At 54.9% G+C, this 19,957-nt stretch overlaps 1 protein-coding gene across 1 annotated transcript in view; it reads left to right on the forward strand.

Annotated features, from left to right (window-relative positions):
- Window positions 1–11,764: 11,764 nt before the first annotated feature.
- The window catches only part of ITGA11 (integrin subunit alpha 11), a 44,388-nt gene continuing 36,195 nt past the window's right edge, over window positions 11,765–19,957 (forward strand). The window contains exons 1-3 of the mRNA XM_075159555.1: window positions 11,765–11,860; window positions 12,330–12,567; window positions 16,039–16,150. Of these exons, the coding sequence (XP_075015656.1) occupies window positions 11,765–11,860; window positions 12,330–12,567; window positions 16,039–16,150 (446 nt within the window). The remainder of the gene's footprint in view (window positions 11,861–12,329; window positions 12,568–16,038; window positions 16,151–19,957) is intronic.

Here is a 19,957-nt window from a genome sequence, read left to right on the forward strand (position 1 = left end):
CACTCTCCAGATGCCTGGAATGTGTTAAATCTGTCTCCAGGGTCTAAAAATGGCTCATCCTTCCTTTTTTTTAGAGAGGGCTGTCTAAAAAATGCCAGGACCGAGTGCCCTTGGAGTCAGGTGAATGGGGAGCTGGGGATCCGATTTTGCTGCCTGATGGCGTTTCTGGTTTGGAAAGGCATTTGAGCTGCTTGGAGGAAGTGTTTTGTGAAAGTATGAAGGCTTGTTATAGTAACCCAATTGTGTCTTGGAGTGGGTAACGTGCTTATTTTCTGCAGTGGACTGTTCTGGAGAAATGACCAAAAATATTCAATTCCTAACCTGCATCCAGAGGAGCAAGAATTACCAATAAAAGCGGTGCGAGGGCTTGGGTCACCCTTTCGACGCCGCTGGTCTGGAGGGAGGGTTGGAAGCTGGACTGGAGGCGAGCAGCGGGGAGGAGCTGGTGGGACTCGTGCCATGATGATCTCGAGCCTTAACCAGATTTCAGGTCAAATTTGTGTTTCCCTTTTCTGAAATCTTTGAATCCCCTCAAAGCTTGTGCTAAGAGAGGCTGTTACATTGCTTTCCTCTAAGAAGAAAAAAACCACGTTTTGGTCTCAGTGTAGAAATTCACATCCCTTTCCTTAACCTACCCTGAAGCACGTTCAGCAAAACCACCGAGCTCTGCAGGAGCTGGCTGGGCGATGCTGCCAGGGCACCGGCCCCACCCGCAGTCCATCGGCTGGTTTTTTTCTCCCACGCTGTCAGCATTAACACAATTCCCTCCTTGGCAGGGCCAGTGAAGCACAAAGCCGTGCGGGTGCAGGCGATACCCCTTGTTTAATCCCCAGGGGAATGTGGGGGGCTCGAGAGGATGGTGCCCGGGAGATGGATGGTGCCCGGGAGATGGATGGTGCCCGGGAGATGGATGGTGCCCGGGAGATGGATGCAGCACCCTTCCCCTGGCTGTGCCTCCCCTTTTCACACAACGGGGAGGGAAGCAGGTTTGAAAAGCCTTTTTTCTTCCTCCTTCGCAAAAGATTTTGTGCCCAGAGTTACTTTTACCGTTGCATATTTTCCCCTCCAGGAGGTTCAGCAGCGTATTAATCAAGCTCTCCTCTGATGTTGTGATTTTTATGGGCTGCCAACTGCACACAGACAGTTTGGCATCTTCTCTAACAAACCAAGGTTTAAATGGCTTTACCATTTGTGTTTAGGGCTTAGCTGTGTGTGTCATTTTGGTAGAATTAAACTGGAAAAAAAAAAAAACCCCAACCAGAATTCATATTGCACAGCGATTGCCTCCAGACAGGGAAGAATTGCTACGCGCGGACAAATGGAGGTAGCAGAAACCTGCAGCTGTGAATAGCACTGCTGTGGGGCAGGAGATGAAAAAATATCCGCAATAGATAGTTCAGAATAGTTACATAAGAGGGGTTTTTTCCCTGCAATGGAAAATTTCCCAGGGGAAAGAATCTTTTTTGATTGGTGGGGTATTTAATTTCTTTTTCTTGGTTTGAGAGAGGGTTAAGTGCTTGGGATGCAAGGGCTTTCCCAGGGCCCCTCTGGGGTGCTGCACTGGGGATGCACAGGGATCCGGCCACCCTGGGCACTTGAGCCTTCCTTATGGGGGGAAAAAACCCAACCATACAATTTTTTTGTGTGCTGTATGTGTGGAAGAGATGTGAGCAGGATCCGAGCTGTGGTACCTGGGAACTCGTCTAGACAGAGTGTGCCACGGGTCAGGCGGGGAACTCGGACCGCAGTTACTCAGCGCAAGCTCTGCCCCAGGGGATTCATCCTAATAATTCATTATCCGGGCAGGGTGGATGTTTATTCATTCAAAGTAAGAAATAAACAGGGAGAGACTAAATAAATAGAAAAAAATAATGCTAGCTAAGTAAACAAAGAAATTCCTCGGTAGCAAACACTTCTTTTACGGTTAGTGGTCTGTAAATACGGCATTGGGAAAGCTGCTTGAATGGTGAAGTCACCGCGGCAGCGCCAGATACCTGGGGAGCCTCGGGTCTGGGGTCCAGCTGGGAGAGGAGTGACCTTAAATATAGGGGGGACCCCATCCCTACAGCTGCTTCCTTGCCCCCCGCGGTCCCCCCTGGGGAGGCTGCGGCTCTCCCAGCTCCCTGCCCTCATCGTCGGGTCCTGGGGCTCCGGCGATGCTTTTAGAGGGGCTTCAGCATGCTTCAGAAAGCAGCTTTCAGAGTGTAAAGTCATCTGTTCGGAGGTGGATGTTTATAGCTGGGCGCCAATTGCCAAGACAGCAAGAAACACCCAACAAGGAACATCTCAGCTATTGGATTTTGTATATATTTTTGCAAAAAATATCATTAGCCAGGGCTTTGCTGCCTACCTCAGCCCAGCACCTCCAAGCCCCCGCGAGCCCTGGTCCAGCCACAAAAAACGTTTGGCCCCAGCACAAGCTTGGTGGCATGGAAGAAGAGGAGAGAAGCATTTTGGCAAGGGCTAATAAATATGGCTTATGCTAATTGAGTGCTGGAAGCTAAGGGCCAAAGTTCTTCCAAACACCGTGGGGGTGCCAAGTCTCTGCTTTCCGGAGGTTAAATTACTTTCCCCTTTTTTTAAAATAAAAAAAAAAAAAAGCCAATGGGTCTCTGCAGCACCACTTCACCAGAGGAGTTTCTCTTGGGTTAGTGTGTATTTTATCCCCCAGCGTTGCTTTGGAGTTGGGTGTTGCTCGTGGCTGCCTCCTCCTTAGCTCCCCCGGAGAACGGGGTGGCTGGGGGTCTCTGTGCCGCTGTAGCCTGTGCCTGCCTGGGATGGCGAGTGCAGGCAGAGGGACCCCGCAGCCGGCGCGGGATGCTGAGGGCAGGAACCCCAAGCTGCTCCGGCAAGGAGGCAGATGTTGAACATCAGTCTTGTAGCGTAACTCAGGATTTTCCTGCTCCCATGAGCGACACCCCCGTGGGTGCCCTGGGTCCCGGCTCAGCATCTTCCCCTCCTTTCCCAGGCTCCGGTCTCCCTCCCTTCCCCTGGACCAGGCTGTACTCAGGGTGGTCCCAGCTGGGACACTGCCCTTGCCCTTGGCGTAGGGTGAGTGACAGGGAGACCCTGGGGTACAGAAATAGCCCTGGAGCATCCCAAAGCGGGAAACCTCCGGGTCGCTCTCCCCCGGTGCTGTGCTGGCAGGGCAGGGGAGGCTCTCGCCTTCCTAGTCTTGTGCTCTGTAGAGACGTCACATTTCCTGGCTTCGCATGAAGCTGATAATCTCCGGGAGAGGCTGGCTTTCTGTTTACATCGGCTTTTGTTTTGGACAACCAACTCTCCAGAGCTCTGAGCTCAGCGGGGCTGCGTGTCGGCCAGGCGTGACGGCACCACGTGCTCTGCTGGCTCGCCCTCGGCAGACGGCTTTGAGCTGCTCCCCACCACCCAAGGGTGACAAATCATCTGCTCGCACCCAACGGCGCCCATCCAGGGGGCTGAGCATGTTGAGACCCTCAGGGAGCCGCTGGTGGTTCGGCTTCATGTTGCCTTTTCCCTTCCTGCCAGAGCTGCTTGCGGGTGTAATCCTGACCCGAGACCCAGGTCTTGAGCAGCGTTTGGTGCTCCTGAGCTGGGGAATATGAGTAACCTGAGCATCCAACCTGCACCCATCCTTCCCCCGAGACTGTGGGAGAAGCACCCCTGGGAGCAGAGGGCGCATCCCAGACCCTCCGCAGCACCGTCACCCCGGGGCAGCTCGCGATTAAACCCCCACACGACACCGTCAGCCCTTCCTCCGTTTATATTAGTGAACTAGGGATTTTGTTTTCATTCCTGGCCTCTGTTTACATTCCTTGTATCCTAGCTTAATTCTTCCAAAACTCCAGAAGCTATAGCATCCAATACATGACACCCTCCGAAAGGTCAGGCGCAAGGAGGCATCTGCCGCGGGGAAAGGCTGAAGTTTGGAAAAAATGACCACACGTGGGAAAACCTACAGTGAACTGCTGGGATGACTTCAAAATGTAGGGGAGGAAGGTCAGGCAGGCGGTGAGGCGGTAGCACGAGCTCATGTAGGGTTTGCTTTCCGCTCTGGAGGTGTCGGGGTGAGAGCTTGAGCTGGGACTCGGATGCATGGATGGAAATTAAAGTTACTCGTAGGCTTTTCTCTATAAGCAGTGCACAAAGGCTTGCCGGATCAGATGTGCAGTTTGGGGTTATCCTCACACAAGCCGTGAGGGCAAGGTCAGTGCAGTATTCTCCTTATCCAGATTTTATAAGAAACCCATCCAAGGATGTTAATTTGAGGAAGACACGAGATCTTCCCTTTGGGAATGGCTCGGGAATGGCTTCATCTGGCTTCCCTGCCCAGATCTGCAGCCAGATGAACTTACTGCCTGGGTTGAAACCGTCCCTGCCTGCTCTCTCCTTGCTTTTTACCGACTCGTGCTGGCATTTGCAGAAAATGCCGATGGTCAGGAAGGTAAAAACCTTGCCTGGGGCTCAGGTGCAGAGTTCAGCTCCCAGGTTTTGCTTCTGCTGAAGGAAGGGGGTGATCTAAGCCCAGTGGTGTTTGGCCGCGGAGCATGGATGATCTCCAATGTGCACAAGCCTTAGTTTGCACCTTGACACTTTTCTTGGAAACTGTCAGGCTTGCAGAGAAAATGTGAGGGGTTTTTGGTCACAAACTTCTGACATCTGAGCCATCAGCAGAAACTTTTCTCAGGAGCCAGACTTTTTCAGGGTCGGAAGCTGAGCGCTGCCCTTTTCCCACCAAAAGCTGTTGCTTTGCTCTGTTTTCAGGAGAAAACTGTTTTGTTTCTCACTTTCTCCATCAATTTACTCCTGGCTGCCAGAGGGCTTGATGCCGCTCTCATCGGGTTGGTTTTGCAGCACGGTGGGATGCCCGACTAACCGGTGGGGACAGATCCTGCAAGCACCGCAAAGTGCAGCATCCTGGCTCTGAGCACGCCCCTACAGCAAAATGCGACGTAAAGAAAACCATCCCAAGGGCTCGCTGAGAGCCAGGGAGAGCTCGCAGCAAATCTTTTCCTACCACCCTTCCAAGCGCCTGCACGGGGACCGGCTGTTTGTTTGCAGCAGCACCGGTCTCTATTGGAGATGCTCGGTGTGTGTCGGCCCCGCGAGGAAGCGGCGCTGCCGGCCGGTTCTCGTCCCCGGCAATGCTCACGCATGAAACCGTTCCCCTTGCTGCTGCGTTCATCACAGTCAGCAGCTGCGAGATGGGGGAAAAAAAAAAAACACAAAAAAAACCCCTCCTTCAGCTGATTGAGTTTGTCTTTCGCCTGTGGCAGTGGATGGGTCTCCCTGGCTGCCCCCGGCTCCGTGCTGCTGCAGGCAGAGCTTTTTTGGAAAGCGCTGCCTGGGCTGGATGAAGCAGCGCTGAAATCGGAGCGGGATCCAAAAATGAAGTGGGAAGGCAGCTCTTAATACGCGCCCAGCTTTTTTTCTTTTTACAGGATTAATATCATATGATGAATACATGAAAATTATCTTCTGTAGGCTTTTGAGACATTAAGGAGCCCTGCTGCTCCGTCTTCTGCTGGATGTCATGGGATGTCCCCATAACAACTTCTTGCAAGGGGTTGAAATACTATTATTTCCTTGTTTTTTGTTTTCCCATCCATCACTTCCACCGACAGCTGTTTACATTTTGGAAGTATTACATCAATATTATCACAGCACAGCTCTTTTCCTTTGAACTCTTGGCATTTCTCACTTGTGCAAAGAGGCTCGGTCCCATTAAGGTGTCCGAGGGCGAGCGCTGGTAACTCGGCAGAGGAGGGGTCTGCAGAGCGACGCAGCCACATGAGTGACTGTATAGTTTAAACCAGTTTTGCAGAAGATCAGTCGAGTAAGACCCCGCTCCCCTGCTATCCCAATCGGGTCCAATTTAGGCTAAAGAAAATTTGCAAGCTGCTTGCAGACAACTGACAAAGAGGGACGAAGCCGAAGGGCTCTGATGGACTTTGCTCATGAAACCAAGGCAGCTCCGGGGGTTTCTCCTTTTGCTTTGCTGCACAAGAACCGCGGTCGGTGCAGAGAAACCTCTCATGGCCAGTCCTCTGGTAGGAGTGGAAAAGCGGATCCCTGTAAATCCGACTTTCCGCTGGTTTCCAGGTCGGGGAGTTCGAGGCGGGAGGCAGCTTCTGCCGCTTGGTTTTCCATGGAGTTTTTTAACTTCTGAAATGCTGTGCTTGAGACCCCACTTGCTCTGTTTGGGGAGGGAGAGATAACACGAGGCCCAGGACCCTTCCTCTGGTGTTATTTTTCCCGTCTTTCCTCCATAACCCTTCAAGCCGGCTGGCTCCAGCAATCTGCTTCCAAACAATCTCTCTGAAAACTGAACCAAGATGCAAATGTCAAGATTATATAGGCCTTTTGTAATTTTTTCTTTTTTTTTTTTCATGAAAAACTGGCTTGGCTTCCAACTGCATGGGAGAGCTCAGTTCCCAGCGAGGGATTTCCCCTTACGTGCCCCGTCTGCGGCCCCAGGCTGGGAGCAGGAGCAGCGAGGCTGCGACTTCTGCTCCGAGCATCCACTTCTCAGGGATCCCTCCCTCTGTGCTCCGGTTACCCCATGTTCTAAATCTCATCTCTGCTTCCTGCCCAAGCTTTTTAATATTGCCTTTTATTCCCTAAAAACTCCTTTTTAACTTTCACCAAGCCAGAAATGCATTTTGTTCCCTTCAGCTGTTGCTGTCCCCTGAAATTCTGCTTTTTCCTCCGGAGTTATATAGGGGAAAACCAGCTGGGAATTGAAAATATCTGTCAAGCAGCGTTTTGCTGGTGGAAGGAGCACTGTACAAACAAGCTAAAGAGCATCCGCATCTCTGCGCCGTGTTGGATCCTACTGCTGCTTTGATCTCCGTTCCAGACATATGTCCTCTCCCGCCTGCAGACCCCGAACGTATATTTTCAGGAGGGAAGAGGGGAGAATGAAAAGAAACTGGATCTCCCAGACACTCTGTTTCATCCAAGAGTGTCTCGAGTGGAGCTTATCTTCCTCCTGCAGACCCCAAACTGTCTGACAGACGCTCGGTAGACAGAGCCGTCGGCGTTTGGACCCATCTCAAAAGATCTTCGCTCTCGGCTGGGTGGGAAGAGGGACGAAAACCCCATCAAGGACCTTTGCTTGCTCTTCTGCTTCGAGGGGAGGAGAGCTGGCACTGCAGCCATGGCTTTGCTTTTCTCCCGGCTGCGAGGTCGGTCTCACCAAGCTTGATCGCTGCAGGTAGCAACTGCACGTGGAGATGCTCCGGTTGGCAAACAGGGCTTGGGCTGGAGGGCGGGTGGGGAAGGGCCTCCAGGCTCACATCTACTGTCTGAAAACAAACCAAAGACTGGATGTCTCTTTTCCACTTGGAAAAAGTGAAGCAAGGCGGTGGCTGGCCCTACCTCCCCAGCAGAGCAGACCCAGCTGGGCTGCGTGGTCTGGTCTGCAGGTGTGTGGGGCTACGTCCCAGCCCCAAAACCTCGCCGCGGTCGGAGCTGAACTCCGGCTGGAGCTGCCTCCTGGGTGCCTCCTCCAAAGGGTGTCCCCAGCTCGGGGAGAAAGAGGATGGAGGGAGAAAATCCCACCTTGGGGACGCTGCTGTGCTTTGGGTGTTTTGGGCTGCTTAGTCCAGCCCAGAGGTGAGGGGGCCCTAAATGACAGTGGTGGCTGTTGGGGGGACGCTGGGGGTACTGGCCCAAGAGCTGTGTGAGGGGGAGCACCCCATTGTGCCTGAGGACAGCCCTGGCAGAGGGAAAGAAAATGCTCATTAGCAGTTTTCCTCCTGCTCCTTTGCTGTTTGCTTCCCAGCCGGACTCTCCTGGCTGCCCGTGCCAGCGGAGACGTGCTCGTGCCTGGGTAGGTGCTGGGGAAATGAAATGGTGCGACTGGGTGTCCCAGTGCCGCGTGGTGCCCCGTGGCATCGCAGCAGCCTCCTCGGTGCTGTGGGCACTGGCTCTGCTCTCCTGCATCCTCAGGATGGCATCTGAGCGGAGGTGGCACCTGAGCAGAGGTGGTACCCAGCTGGAGGTGGCATCTGAGCAGACGTAGTACCCAAGACTAGGTGACATCTGAGTAGAGGTAGTGCCCAAGCAGAGGTGGCACCTGAATGGAGGTGGCACCCAGCAAGGGTGGCTGGAGGTGGCACCCAGCAGAGGTGGCACCCAGCAGAGGTGGCACCCCACAACCATCGGAGACCCCGTGCAGACTTTCCATCACCAAGCCCCCATCGGGGCGAGGGGTCCTGGGGGACCCCAGCAGGGTGCCGTGGGGAGAAGAGCAGGGTGCTGCCGTGGGGTTGAAGTTCCCAGCCGGCACGGCCCTGCTGGGAAGCTGATCTCTAAAGGGTGCCGCGGCCGCATGAAGGCTGTCCCCTCTCCCGTCCTCTCCTGCTGTACCTCCTACAAGTTTTGCTCGTCCCTCCCACTCCCTCCCAATGCTCGCCTTCTGTCAGGGAGCCGGGAAAGGCTGGGGATAAGGAAAGGGCTCTGCGAGCGAGGCTACCAGTCTGGCTGGCTGCCTCCCGCGGATGCTCGGGGCCGGGGAGCAGGGCAGCCGGCGCTCCCATGGACCTCCCCAGCGGGATGCTCCTCGCCTGCTCCCTCTGCCTCCTGCCCGGTAAGCACCCGCTCCCCCTCCTGCGCCCACCCCAATCCCCCAGGCAAGGGGAAAACAACCGGGAATAGCTTTTGCTTATTTGGGAAAGGTGCTGGAGAAAGCCCAAGGTTAATAAGGATGTTGGAAAAGTCTTCCCGGGAGCAGGAGGGAGGGAGCGAAGCGGGCGCCTTCGAGGCGGGCGAAGGGGAGTTGAAAGGGATGGAGGGCTTTGATGGGCTCCCAGGAACGAGCAGGCGGGTGGGCAGCACGGCGTCCTCCCGGCCCCCTCCTCGGCTGGGCTGCAGTTGGAGCGGGATTAGTTAGTGTTTTTCTGAAGCATCAGATGGCGGGGGAAAAAAAGCCCCCCCAAAATAAAGCCAGACCCTTTTACCTAGAGTTAACTTTTGTGATCCACAGGTAGTTTGTCCCACTGCACACGAGGGGGCTGTGCAAAAGAAAATTGCTTGGGGTAAAATAAGTTAAGAGAGGTTTTAGGCAAGCGTTCCGTTTCAGGAGGCGAGCCTGCAGCTTCCCCCATACGGCTCAGTGCATGCAGGACGAGCCCTGCCGGGGGCTGGGGTGCGAGGGGGGGTTCTGCTTCTTGCTGGCCCCTCGCCGGTGCGCTTGGGCTCGCTTCTTGCAGAAGGAGACTCCCCGGCAGCAGTCATTTTTGCTGCAATTACATCTGGCATCCTCCCGCACGCAGCCCAGGCTCAGAGCAGCCAGGCTGGGACCGCTCGGTGCTCCAAAGGGGAAAAAGAGCTTTTCTCCGCTACCAGGAGCGCTGCCACCGGCTCGCGCCTCCCCGCCAGCCTGCAGCGCTTCTGCTACTGCAAACATTTCTAAACATCCTGATGGAAAAGCACGCCAGGGTGGTTTTTTTTTTACCTCTCTTATTTTTTTCCCCTTTCTAATTGCACTGTTGCTTGATCCTTTAAAGCAAGCCGCAGCGGAGCTGCCTTTCTTTGCTTAATAGGGAACATGTGTCTGCGCCTTGCATGGCGGCGGCGAGCGTGGCGGGGCGCGGGGCTGCCTGCGTGGAGCTGCCGGGGCCGATCGCTCCGGCACGGAGACGGCGGCACATCCCCGGCCGTGCTTACGTGGGCGACCGAGTCCGTGGGGTGAACTCCCCTTAAAGAGATGCTGCTCGTAGATATATGACGGTTATGGCAGAGTGTAGTCAGGGGATGTGGCAAGTCGGCGTCTCCGCCTCTGGCTGAACAGAAATCCTCCACGCGAGCGTTCCTGCCCACGGGTGTTCCTGCCCACGGGGGTTTCTGCCTGCGCCTGGCCCTGCTGCTGCAGCGAACGTGAGCTGTGTGCTAGTGGGAAGGATTCATGCTTCCAGCGCTCCGTGGTGGTCTCCAGACGGGGATGCATTGTGGTTACCGGTGATATATTTTGCTGAGGACTAACGCTGGCGTTTGGCCATCCGGACTAAAAGCAGGTTTGCGTGATGTGCGGGACCCCCGGGGCCCTGGGCTGAGCTGAGGGTGCGGGGTTGGGATGTGCATCCTCAGGAATGGTCCCTTCACCGTCTGCCTGTCCTGGTGCGTGCCCTCGCGTGCAAACCATGGTGCAAACCACTCTGGCGGTGCTTTGCCCGAGGGAAACCCCCCTCCCCGCTCTTTCCAGCGGCCCCGGGGGAACCTCCTGCATGTGGGCTCTGTCCCCGCTCTTGCATCGTCCCACGGGCTGGGGGTCCCCGGAGGCACTGTGGCATCTCCAGCGCTTGCTTGGTTATTGTTTGTCACCAGCAATAGAGCCAAGGGAGGAGGCAGGCGATGCCAGTGCCCTGCAGCCGGTCCCCTTCCAGCTGGCACCTTGCAGGGCCGGGGACCCCCCCCAGCACCATGCTGCTGTGCACAGCCAGTCTTGGGGACAACCCAAGGTGTCCCTAAACTTCGGATCAGGCCGGCTCCTCTTCCCCGAGGCTTCGGTCCAAGCTGGACCAAAAGCGGGAGAGCCCAGCCAAGGGGTGCTGAGCCATGGCTTGTTGAAATAAATACCCTCGGTGGCCATGGGTGGCCCGGTTGCTCACTGACACCGTGCGCTGGCAGGGAAGCTGCAACTTCCAGAAGGATCCGGGGAGGATGCGCCGAGATGCGATAACTTCCCTTGTGTCAGACCATGCATCTGTTTTCCTTGGCCGGTTTGGTTTTCCAGAGGAGGTAGTCAGCTCCTTCCCCCTCTAAATGGTCACCAAATGGTAAAACCATCGTGCATGCTCCATGGGGCGCGTTTGGGATTGCCCAGATGGTTCCCAAGGGACCCTCCAGTCCGGGTTTTGATGGTGGGTACTTAATTTTGGGTGGCTGCACAGCCATAACAGTGGGACTAAGGGACCCCACCTCCTCATCTACTAGTTGTCCATCCAGAGGCCAAGGTTTGGCCAGGGAAGGTCCATTAAACAACCCTCCCGAGGTGCATGGGGCTCTGACAAGCCAACCTCCCACATGGCCCCCACAACCTATCGCTTTCCTGGCATTTCCCTGGGAAAGGGGCGGTCAGAGACCTGCCGCTATTTATTCCTGATGCCGCTTGCGTTATCGCTAATGAATGCGCTGCAAATGAATAATCAACATGTTCCTCAGGGTTGCAGATTGTGGCCATCAAACGGCTCCTCCCCGGCTTTTGGGGGGCCAGAAAGCTGGAATTATGGAAGCACAAGGTACTTGTGTAGCTAACGCCCCAGAGCTGTTTGTCAGAGATTTTGTGGGTAACCAGGAATGTTACAACACACGAGCCGGCGATGACTGATCCTCTGTTCATCCTCAGTATTCCCTGGCTCTCCATCCACCGCTGCAGCAGCCACCAAACCCGGGTTGTTTCCTAATAGCTGATGACAAACGCTGGCTTTGAGATAGCGACCTAGAGAGGAATTTGGTGCTTTCAGCATCTCATTCGGCAAAGAGCGCTTGATGGGAATTAAAGCTAGAGGGAAGCACGAGGACCCGTGGCCCACCCTGCTCCTTCTTGGGGCCTGCTAGCTTTTGCCCAAATACCCTATATCAAGTGTAAGTTTCTAGTTAAGCTAAATATTTCAATCCTAAGAAAAGAAAAAGTAATGTGCATGGCAGATGGGTTGCAGAGGAGCATCTGATGCCACCAGAGCCCATGTGGTGGTGGGGTTGGAGTCACAGGAGCCCAGCCCAGCGCTGGGTGGCCAGTGGCACCCCCAGGGATGCTGAGGATGCAGGGGTTGCAGTGGCGATGCTGGTGTCCACGGACCCGCTGCCCCATCGCAGAGGTCACCTCTCCTGTGTGGACTCAAGCAACGAGAGAGGAAGCGAGAGCGAGAGCAGCAAGGCAAGTTTCAAAGCGCCAGACCGAGCTGCTTGACCCCGGCACACCCCAGGTTTTTGGCAGATGTGAGCTTTCCCCCCGCCACGTGCTCCCAGGCTCCTCCAGCGAGCAGCTCGCTCGTCCCTGCAAGAAAGCAAAAGCCCAGTGCGGCAGGCGTCCCATTCATACCCTTTTCCTCGGGTCACCTGTAGTGCCCCCAAATCCTGTATCTCCTCCCGTGCCGCCCCTGGGGACCTGCAGCAGCCCGGCAGCGGGCAAGCTGCCTTTGCCCTGGGGAATTCGGCAGAAGAGCCCATGCGGACGCAGGTTCCCATGGGCCGGACTCAGCCGCAGCCTTCGAGGTGTCGCTGCCCTGTGTCAGCTCGGCCTCTCTCCAGAAACTCTGTCCCGAGCTGTGAAAGTGCTGCAGGCCAGCAAAAGAGGCTGGGTTTGCACGATGCAGTCAAAAAAATTGACTGCATCTTCCTCGCAGTCAAAAAAAAAAAAAAGGAAATTCTTCCGGCAGCTCCACTGCCCGGCTCGCATCTCCTTACATCGTTCGGAGCAAAGGCAGCAAGCTGGAGCCCCAGACCTCTCCCGGCAGCAGAAGCAGCCTTGGGGCATCACAGCAAGCGCCGCCGGGCTGCGTTCCGGCACCTTCCCGGAGTCCCTTCGCCGGCGGTGCATCCCGTTGCCTGCCCGAAGGATGCAGGCAGGAGGCACGGGCAGAGGTATGGGCAGGAGGACGGTGCTGGGGCCCCGAGAGCATCCCCCTGCCGAAGGTTTCCCTTACAGGAAGGACTTATTTTTATTCTTTTTGGCAGAAAAGGTGGCTTTTATTCCCAGTATTGTTTCCCAAATGTGTTTTGGTTTTTTTCTTTTCAATATTTGATCTGACAAGAATCAAAAGTTTGGACTCGACAGAAGCTCCAGTTCGGAAAGGAGGTATTTGAGGCTTCCTGCCTTGGCTGCCTCGCAAGCAAAACATGTGGCTTTTGGTCACTTATTTATGACAGTGATGTCACTCCTGACAAGAAAATGAGACTCGGTTCTTTGGGTTGCTAAATCTCCTTGACAACCTCTCAAAAAACTCCCATTAGTTTCAACCAGTTTAAATATTCTCCGATTTTTTTTTTTTTCTTTCTGCCTCGAATGCACCCACATCTGTCGGCTTGCTGAAATTCCTCCCCTCTGCCATCCATTGCCTGGAAACTTTCTTCCAGATCATTTTGTTTTTCCAGCCCCATCGCCTCCCCCGGTCCCCGCTACCTGCCGCGAGCGGGATGCTCCGGCACGGTGAGCGGCACGAGCCCCTTGCAGCACTTCTCCCTGCTCCCCCCCGGTCCAGAGACCTTAGCACTTAATGAGACATTCCTGCTATTTATTTGGGGGTTTAAGTTGCTTTTCATGCCCAGCCTGACTGCCTTCTGCAGGAGGCTACAGCTGCACAATGGGGTCCTAAGCAAGGAGCCATGGGATGGGGGTCCCCAACTTTTCCCAGTGTTCTCGCCCCCCGACAACCTCTGCTTGGGGCTCTGCAGTGCAAAATCAGAGAAACTCGGCTGAATGCAAAAAAAGAGAAGAAAACCCATCACATCCTCTCTGACACTGGCTCTGCACCCAAGTGGTGAAGATGCCTCTGCATCACCTGGAACTGAACCTTGCTTGAGATCCAAAACCCCCTCCCCAAAAGACCCCCCTCTTCCAGCCAGGCCCAGGGTGTCACCCCATCTCGCTGGTGGCAGCGATGTGAGACCCCAGGGTGCTCCCAGCTCCCCACAACCTCCCCCCCTCCCCTTGCCCATCACTCCTCTCAATGGCTGTCCTGGCCTCTCTTTCTCCACCGGGTAACAGTTAACTCAGAGGAGGTTTTAATTTGTTTTGTAATGTTAAATAAGGTCAATGTACCACAAAATATGCTGGCTCTCATCCCCCGTCTCCTTTTTTTTTCCCTTTCCCTTGCTTTCTAGAATTTCTTTTTGTAGGATTTTAAAGCTCCTTACCTCAGCTCTCCTCGGTGAGACTCCGCAGTTCTCTGTTTACAGAGCCAGCAGATTTGTTCCTATGACTGAAAAAAAATCAGGTTTATCCCTAACATTCCTACCTATAAAAACACTTTCCATCCTGAATTTTTCTGCCTGGGAAGCGGCATTCCCAACCTCTCCTGTTGACAACCCCTTTATACCCCTATAAATACCAAGCATGATCCTTCTGCTGCTTTTAAAGCCATCCTTACTAGGGACGCCAGGATCTTTTATTTGCAACCGCAGCTACTTTCTGCCCAACGGCGAGTGAAGAGCCGGGATACCCTGGCTCTCCCATATCCTTCCGTGCAGCACTGTCTCCCACGCAGGGAACCTGGGCCATGCCCCTCTATGCTTAAGCAAACACATGGGGAAAATAATATCGTAAATTAAAACCACCTTCCCATAGAAGCTGTGCAGCGTCTGTACCCATGGGGGGTTTGAATGTGGTGCTGGCCTGAGCCAAAGTGTATGTGTCTCCGGATAACGACCAGGATATTGTGGGCTGATACCTGCTGGCTGTGGGACATGGACCCGCTGGCTGTGGGACGTGGACCTGCTGGCTAGGGGACATGGACCATGGGACATGGGTGGCTGCAGCATTTCGCAGCCACCAGTAACAGAGGCAACGCAGTGCATGAGCCCCTCGGCGCAGACAGAGCTCTTTGCCCCTGCCCGGGGGTGGTCTTTGCCCCCAGCTAATTTCTCCAAAGAATGCACCCAGGGGGGCTGTGGGCCCAATTCGGGGCAGGTCCTGCACCCATGGATGGGTGAAGGAGCATCTCCAGCAGCCCCGAAACACCCCAGTCCTGGGGAGATTCACCTGACCCCCCTCATCTGCACACTCTGCCACTGGCTCTGGCTCCTGGCAGAGGGAGGAGCTGCCAGACCGATCCCCCAAGATTTGATCCCTGGCAAGCAAATTGCTCTTGAAGGTTGACCCACGTGGGCTGTGAGCACCGGGCTCCCCGGAGCTGGGATGCCGTGGCCAGGGATCCTGCTCCTGCTGTCCTGCGGGAAGGGGCATCCTCCAGAGCAGCCCTGGGGAGAGGACTAAGCCCGAAAATCTCCCTGTTTGGGTCTGAGCATCCATCCTCGGGGACATCCCCCTCCAGAGCCACCTCTCCCGAGCAAAATTCCCAGCGGCACCGGCTTTCGCTCGCATGGGAAAAGTGAATCCCAGCTTTGGCTCTTCGGTACTGCAGAGCCCTCAGGGACAGCAGGAGGTGGCCCACGGGGACAGCCAGGCAGGGTGATGGGCTCCAGATTGGGCACAAATGGCATGGCCACAGATTTCTAATGTACCCTCAGCCCATGATCCCTGCTGGAGTGCGTGGGGACATGGTGGCCATCTCCACCACAAGCAGCTGCTGCTCCACAGCTGGAGGAACAAGGCGTTGCAGAGCAACATCACCCGTCGCAGGGGGCTGGAGGAGGTGTCAGAGGGGAGGAGGTGCTCTCCCCTCCCCATGCCCATCCTGGCAGCCCTGGTTTCAGCTGATTCACTCTTACAGCAGCCTAGAGGAAAAATACTATTCCTTTTATCAATAAAACAGAAACACGTTTTTGCTTTGGTAGCAGTGGTGGGTGCCAGCTCAGCGGCCCCGAGGAGCACATTGGTGCCTGCAGGGCTGAAGCCCCTTTGCAGGTGGGCTGGGCCAGGGGGCTGCCCTCCGCAGCTGTGGCCTCTCAACCCTAAATGAACCCTCTTAAAGCTGCAGCCCTGGGGCTGGCTGCTGCCTGGGGGCTCAGTGCTGGAGAGAGGAGTGCTGAGAGGCTGCAGGTGAGGTGGGGCTGGGCTGGAACCTTCTTGCAACCTTCTCTCCATCATGGCTGGCTGTGGGAATGCTGTGCCACAGGGTGGCTGTGATGGGGTAAAACCACCCCTGTCTTGCCTAGGACCCTCCTGGGGCATGTTGTGCATTTTGGGGGAGCAGCGGTCCCAGGATGGTTGAGGTTGGAGGCACCTCTAGAAATCATCTAGTCCAAGCCCTGCTCTAGCAGGGTCACCTGGAGTAGGTTGTCCAGAGCTGTGTCCAGTTGGGGTTTGAATATCTCCATGGGTGGAGATTGCACAGCCTCTTGGGGTGACCTGTTCAGTCCCTGACCACAGTAAAAAAGTGTTTTCTCTACCGTCTCAGCACCTTGGCTGATGGGATTCTTCTTTCCTCTCCCCAGGGTTCAGTGACACCTTCAACATTGACACCAAGAGACCCAAAATCATAGCTGGCTCTAAGGAAGCATATTTTGGCTACACGGTGCAGCAGCATGACATCGGTGGGAAGAAATGGTAAGTGAGCTCTGCGCCAGGCTCTGAAGAGGAGGGGATCTAAAGCAACCTACCCAAAATGCTGTATATCTCCTCCAGCTCCATTCGACCACTGGTTTGGGGTGGGCAGTGCTCCAGCTCCAAGGGAAACCTGGGCAAAGTAGAGAATAGAAACCTCTTCCTTTCCAAAAGAGGAGATTTATGTGGGGGGATAACAGCAGATTTTGTATTTGATAGGTGTATGTATATGGAGGGTGCATGTGCTCTGGGTCCTGCCCGGCTGCCTCTTGGTGGGAGGTGCCACACGTGGGGCTTTGCTCCAGGCAAGTTCATGGTTCCTCGGGGCCCCTCGGCCTCCGACACTCACTGGAAACCCATCTGGGTTTTGCGTTGAGACCATCCCGTTTTTATATGGTTTCCACCAAAGAGCCGCAGTCTGCAGAAGTGCTTAGACCTGCCTGCGTCCGTCAGGAGTGCAAGATGAGACTCGGATGGGCTTTGCTCGGTTTTGGGTTTCGCAGCAGGTTTTGCTCCTCGCCAGGGCTGGTCCCCGCTGGGGGATCCCACACAGATGTTGGCGGAGAGCCTTGGTGCTCTCCAGGAGCACATCTGGATGCTGCAGTGATGAGGGCAGCTCAAAAGCCCATGAAGTTCCCTGCAACTCAATTACTGCGGAGCTGAATGTTCTGCCTGGGGGGTGGATGATAGCCAGGCTTAAGGCAGCAAGCAAACATGTAATTAATGCAGATGGATACCCCTGAAATTCAAAAATCAGACCTGTGCTGCCTTTGCATGGCCTTTGCTGGTGCTGGCGGGGGGCGCGGGGCCAGACCCTGTCCTGCGTCCTCAAGCCGAGCTGATATTTTGCTGCAAGGAGGAGCAGGGAGGTTTGGCTTTAACCTTGGTGTCCCCAGCTGCTGTCGGCACGGCCTGAAACCTCCCTGCTCACCGCTTCCCTTCTGTTTAGTGGAGAGTCGGGGCCAGCCGCCCAGGCCCGCTTTCCGCTGGCTCCGGGCCCCTGTTTCCCGCAAGGATTGTGTGCTTTTCCCAAATGGTACCGTGCATCCAGTTAATGGGGGGATGCCGACGTTGTGTATTGGGGCTGCAGGGGCTGTCCCAGCTCTGGTGCTCCCAGATGCATCCCGGGGAGATGCTTGCAATTAAATCCGCGCTGACGTTTCCACTCTCCAGGTCACCGTCTCCTTCCGCCGTCCAGCAGAGACCCGAGTTAATATTCATAAAGCTTTGCATGGGGGGATAAGGTTCAGCTTTCTGCTGTGAATGTGTGCGCTGGGATGGGCTGGGAAGGGAGGGGACTGCCTGGGCTGCAGCCCTTGAAGCTGCCTCTGTACCATTGAGACGGGTCCTGAGCAGGTATTTTAGCACCCAGTATCCCCTCTGAAGTTCAGAGACTCACATCTGATGGCGGTGATGAGCTTTTCCACTGCTTCAGCTCAAAACTGAGTGCAGGGCTGCCTGCGGCCGGGCTGAGTCTCCCCAGAAGTGTGACCGTGCCAGGTACCAGAGCATCCTTGCAGGGGGACATCCCCGTGGTCCATGAGCAGGTTTGCATGCAGCAGTCAGGGAGCTTTCTCCTAGAGCCGACCCTGCCTGGGGCCATGTTGGGGACCAGGTGGTCTCTTGGGATCCTTTTCATCCTCGCTGTCCATGAACCTAGGCTATGGGACTGTTTCCCAACCAGCCAGCTTACACTTAACAAACCAGAAGCCAGAAACATCTGGCATGGGACAGCCCTCCACCCTTTCTTTGCTTGAGAACATGGATATTTACCTGAAGAAATACTTTTTTTGGGGGGGTAAAGAATTTTGGGCAGCCTGACAGCACAACTGCTTGTGGCCAAAGCCACTGGAGCACAGCATAAACATGATTGTCAAGTAGTTCCAGTAAATACAGCAAATTCCTGCAACGTCCCCTGCTCGAGACCTGGCTGGGGACGGCTGATGTTAATGGATGATGTTGCTTTGCTTGGTGTGAAGTCTTCCATCCTCATCTCCCTCCGTGCGATGCTGGAGCACATCTGAGTGGCACCGTTGCTTAATGTCCAAGGGAACCTCAACCCAGCCTGGCGTCTCCATCCCTCACCTGCTCCTGGGCAGAGCCCAGGCATGTCTGCGAGATGGTGGGGTGGGGACCATGCTCTCCAGGGCAGATGATCTGACGCTTCAGAGCACGTGAGCTCTTCATTTACACAGACCTCCACTGTGAAATATTTTCTATCAGGAATGGATCCAAACCCCAAAAACTTTGGTGGTATTTGCGCTGGTCCCTGCAAGAGACTCCAGCTCTGCAGAGGTGTCTGCCGGGTCAGGGCTAAGCCTAGGAAAGGCTGTTCAGAGATCGCGGTTCTCCGAAGCAGATAAAGAGCAGGAACCTAGTGTCTTTGCCATCGCATTCCTCCCTGCTTCTGCTTCTGGAGAATATCCCTTTTCCATATCTCATTTCACCCTAAACATTCCAAAAGTCTCCGCTTGGAGGAGAGCAGCGTAACTGATGTAAATGGCATGCAGACACCTTGCTCCGAGGTGCTCGTGCTTCACCGTGCTCCTCACATGACAAAATGACATCCGTGGGTGCAGGTGGTGGGAAACCCTCCTGGGACCGCAACTGAGCCTTGCTCCCGAGGACGGACCCTCCTCGCCCACCCCTGGGCAGGAGATGCAGGGCATGGATGTGGCCGAGCCCGTCCCATCCCTCAGCCCATCTTGCAGGGGTCCTGGCCGAGGCATTCCCGAGGGGTGCTGTGCAATTCCCCCCTGCCCCTCGGGGTTTGCTTTCCCTGCCAGGCGGGGACGGCAGCAGTAGCCAAGCCGTTGGGTGTTCAGTGCCTGCCTGGGCTGGTTTTGCTGCTCTGCAGAGATTTCTGCCCAAAGTGAGCTCTCTGAGGGAGAGGCCCTGCGGAGATTGGTGGAAAACACCCATTTTTTGAATACTTTCAGCCCAATTGTAGCTAGAGATTCTGTTTTAGGCATGACCCTGGCTGCGTCCCGGCAGAGGGACTGCAATTCCCATGCCATTTGGGGGCTCTTATGCTTTTTTTTCTCATGCCTTTGAGCTGCCACCATCACTGATGGGGTGGCCAAGGGCTGGCTTCCCTGGGGACCAGCAAAGGGGGAATTTTGCCTCCTTTCCCAGCAGGACACTGGAGCAAAGACCAGCTCTGGCTCGTTTTGGCCCTTCTCACATCTCTCCTGCCAACGTCAGGCAGGACACAGCTGTAGGCTTCTCTTCTCTCAGTTCCCCTGCACGAAAAAAATGGATGTTCTCTGCACAGAATGAGCGTATGTATATACATAAGTACCGCATCTACTTGAATATGCAATTATGTAGCATAAAATGTCTATTAAATATGTGTACACAGTTAAAAAATGAAGCCACCATGACTCACTCTGGTTAAAGGATAAATGACTGAACAAACAAAACATCTATAGTATAAACCAAGGACGTACAGAGGGAGCAGGATAATAATTGTGCTAAGCCTCAGCCAACCCCAGGAGTTGGCAGGAGGCAGAAGAAATGGAGATGCTAAAATGAAACCCCAGTTGCTGGTGAAGGCAGAAGCCAGACGAGCATCCTTCAATACCATCCCAGAGGAGTTCAACAAAATCCACTGAAATGCAGAAGAGCTCAGAGAAACTAAATGGTTATCTCAGAAGCGTGGTTCGTATAGGAGCGATGGTTATAACAACGTGCAGGGATCCGGCTGCCAAATACCAAATGTGGAATCTGAGGACTTTGGCACCTATCCTTCAGTCTGAGTCTTTTAATGCTGCTTTTGGCTAGCGTGGATGGCTTTAGAAGGGTTTCAAA

This window comes from Calonectris borealis, chromosome 11 (assembly GCF_964195595.1).
Source record: "Calonectris borealis chromosome 11, bCalBor7.hap1.2, whole genome shotgun sequence".
Taxonomy (NCBI): domain Eukaryota; kingdom Metazoa; phylum Chordata; class Aves; order Procellariiformes; family Procellariidae; genus Calonectris; species Calonectris borealis.